At 29.4% G+C, this 2069-nt stretch overlaps 1 protein-coding gene across 1 annotated transcript in view; it reads right to left on the reverse strand.

Annotated features, from left to right (window-relative positions):
* Positions 1-2069, reverse strand: part of LOC106683711 (1-acyl-sn-glycerol-3-phosphate acyltransferase beta) — a 48177-nt gene that overhangs the window by 3532 nt on the left and 42576 nt on the right. Inside the window, exon 5 of the mRNA XM_014425357.2 lies at positions 1660-1828. Coding sequence (XP_014280843.1) covers positions 1660-1828 — 169 coding nt within the window. The remainder of the gene's footprint in view (positions 1-1659; positions 1829-2069) is intronic.

Consider the following 2069-nt stretch of genomic DNA (forward strand, 5'->3'; position numbering starts at 1 on the left):
TATCTTTACTATTACTATTATCAGTGTAGATAAATGATTATTTTCATGATATATAAATACTACAGTTGTTATCATTGTTTAATTATTTTTCTTACTTATTTCTTTGTAATTTTTTTTTTTTTTTTTATACTATTCTTTATTTACTTTTACTTATTATTAGTTACTTCTTTTACAATCATTGTTATTATATCCTATATTGTATTATTTTCTTCAGTATAATCTCGTATTATTAGTAACGATGTGTGTCATTCTAATTTTACTTACTTATTCCTAAATTAAAAATTATTAAAGTTATTACTATTGGAGTTTAATTTGACTGCACCTGGACCATATTCCATTTATTAATATGCACGGTCAATCAGCAATCTTCCAGCATGTAAAAAAAAAATATATACACGGATAGAAAACACAGAAGAAATAAAGGTAAAAAAAATTCCCATTTCCCCCCCCCCTACAGTACATACAAATAATAGAGAAAAACAATATACCAAATAAAACAGACACAGAGGTTTGTAAATTATATAATAGAAAAATTAATAATAATTTGGCTTCTGAAATGCAGAACGTACAGGAAGGAAACATTATAAGGGTTTCATAAGGTTCAAAATGTGTCGGTATGTCTGGGAGATGAAGTCTTTATCGACTTTATGATTGAATAATTGTTTTTATTTTCTAAATTCTCACCCCATACTGAATTATTTTTCACCTCAATATATTAATAAAAAGAACAAACAACTTCCCAGCAAATAAAATCCAAAACAATTTTTCATATATATATTTTTTTACGTTATCCCATGGTTTACTTTACATCTCATGCTATCTTATGCTCTGCAATATTTCTAGTTTTCAACTTGTTTTTAGCCCCAATGAAGCGATAAAGTGGGGCTAAACATTGGCTGTTATTAAATGCTTTTTTTTACTATCGAGTGTTTTTGACCACACCTGAACTACCTTCCTCATATTATCATTGATTTTGTTTCCTTGAGAATTCAGAAACAAAAATTCATTAATAAGTTCAAATATGTAAGGTCCTAAATTAGTGTTGACCTCATGGAGCCTCCACTTCTTTAATAACCATGTATACAGTTTTCTTTGAGATCACAATAAGACCAATTTTTCTTGCAGATGACTTAAGGTCAAAGAAGGCCTCTTCTAATGCAATTCTAGAACTTATGATGATATCTATATCATCTGCATAGCCAAGGATTTAGACGATGTGATTGAAGAAGGTTCAGGTTTTAAGTCAGAACATTTGGGATCCAGTCAAGAGCAAATTTTCTGACTACTTTTTCACACACATGCTAAAAATAGACATGCAAGGGAGTCTCCTTGTCGAACCCCATCAGCAGGTGTAAATCCCAGATTTAATTTGTAGTGGGGCTCTCTACCGATAACTGATACAGCAATATATATGTGAAAACTAGATAACTGACCACCAGAGAGGACTTGCCATCTTCTACACAATCATTGGCTGGAACCCTTGTCCATACGAAAAATTCCTTTGTTTATTCAATATTCATTGTCTGAGGCTTTCTGATGCTGAAGTACTTCACCTCTTAAATTGGTGCCTCGACAACTTTTTATCAAAACATTTTTTCTAAAAAACATAGGATAAACAAAATTGATTTCTCAACGATAACAACTTAATCCATACTTTACCTCTAGAAAATGTTTTATTAACAGAATCAATAAAGGAGTAGGGAGAATAAACCACTGGTATTATAGGAGCTTGTGTACTAATGGCTACAGTGAATGCGCCTTTTTTGAATGGTAAAAGAACTTTTTCCTTTTTATTCCTTGTTCCTTCTGGGAAAATCCAAAGCTTTGCCTGAAACATTTTAAATGACTTTAAACCAGAAGAGAAAGAAACAATAAAATTAAAATAGCACATTATTTAAGAATTCAAAACATAACCTATCAATTTAGGTATTTTTAAATTTATTTTTCATAATTTCATCATTTATGTATTATTTATTTAATTTAAGTATTTATGTTATGTTACTGTTTTTCTTGAATATAGGCACAACTTGCATAATGCTAATATTTTACTGGAAAAAATATAAACATTT

The sequence above is a fragment of the Halyomorpha halys genome, unplaced genomic scaffold (assembly GCF_000696795.3).
Source record: "Halyomorpha halys isolate HHAL.00 unplaced genomic scaffold, Hhal_1.1 Scaffold506.1, whole genome shotgun sequence".
In the NCBI taxonomy this organism is placed as follows: domain Eukaryota; kingdom Metazoa; phylum Arthropoda; class Insecta; order Hemiptera; family Pentatomidae; genus Halyomorpha; species Halyomorpha halys.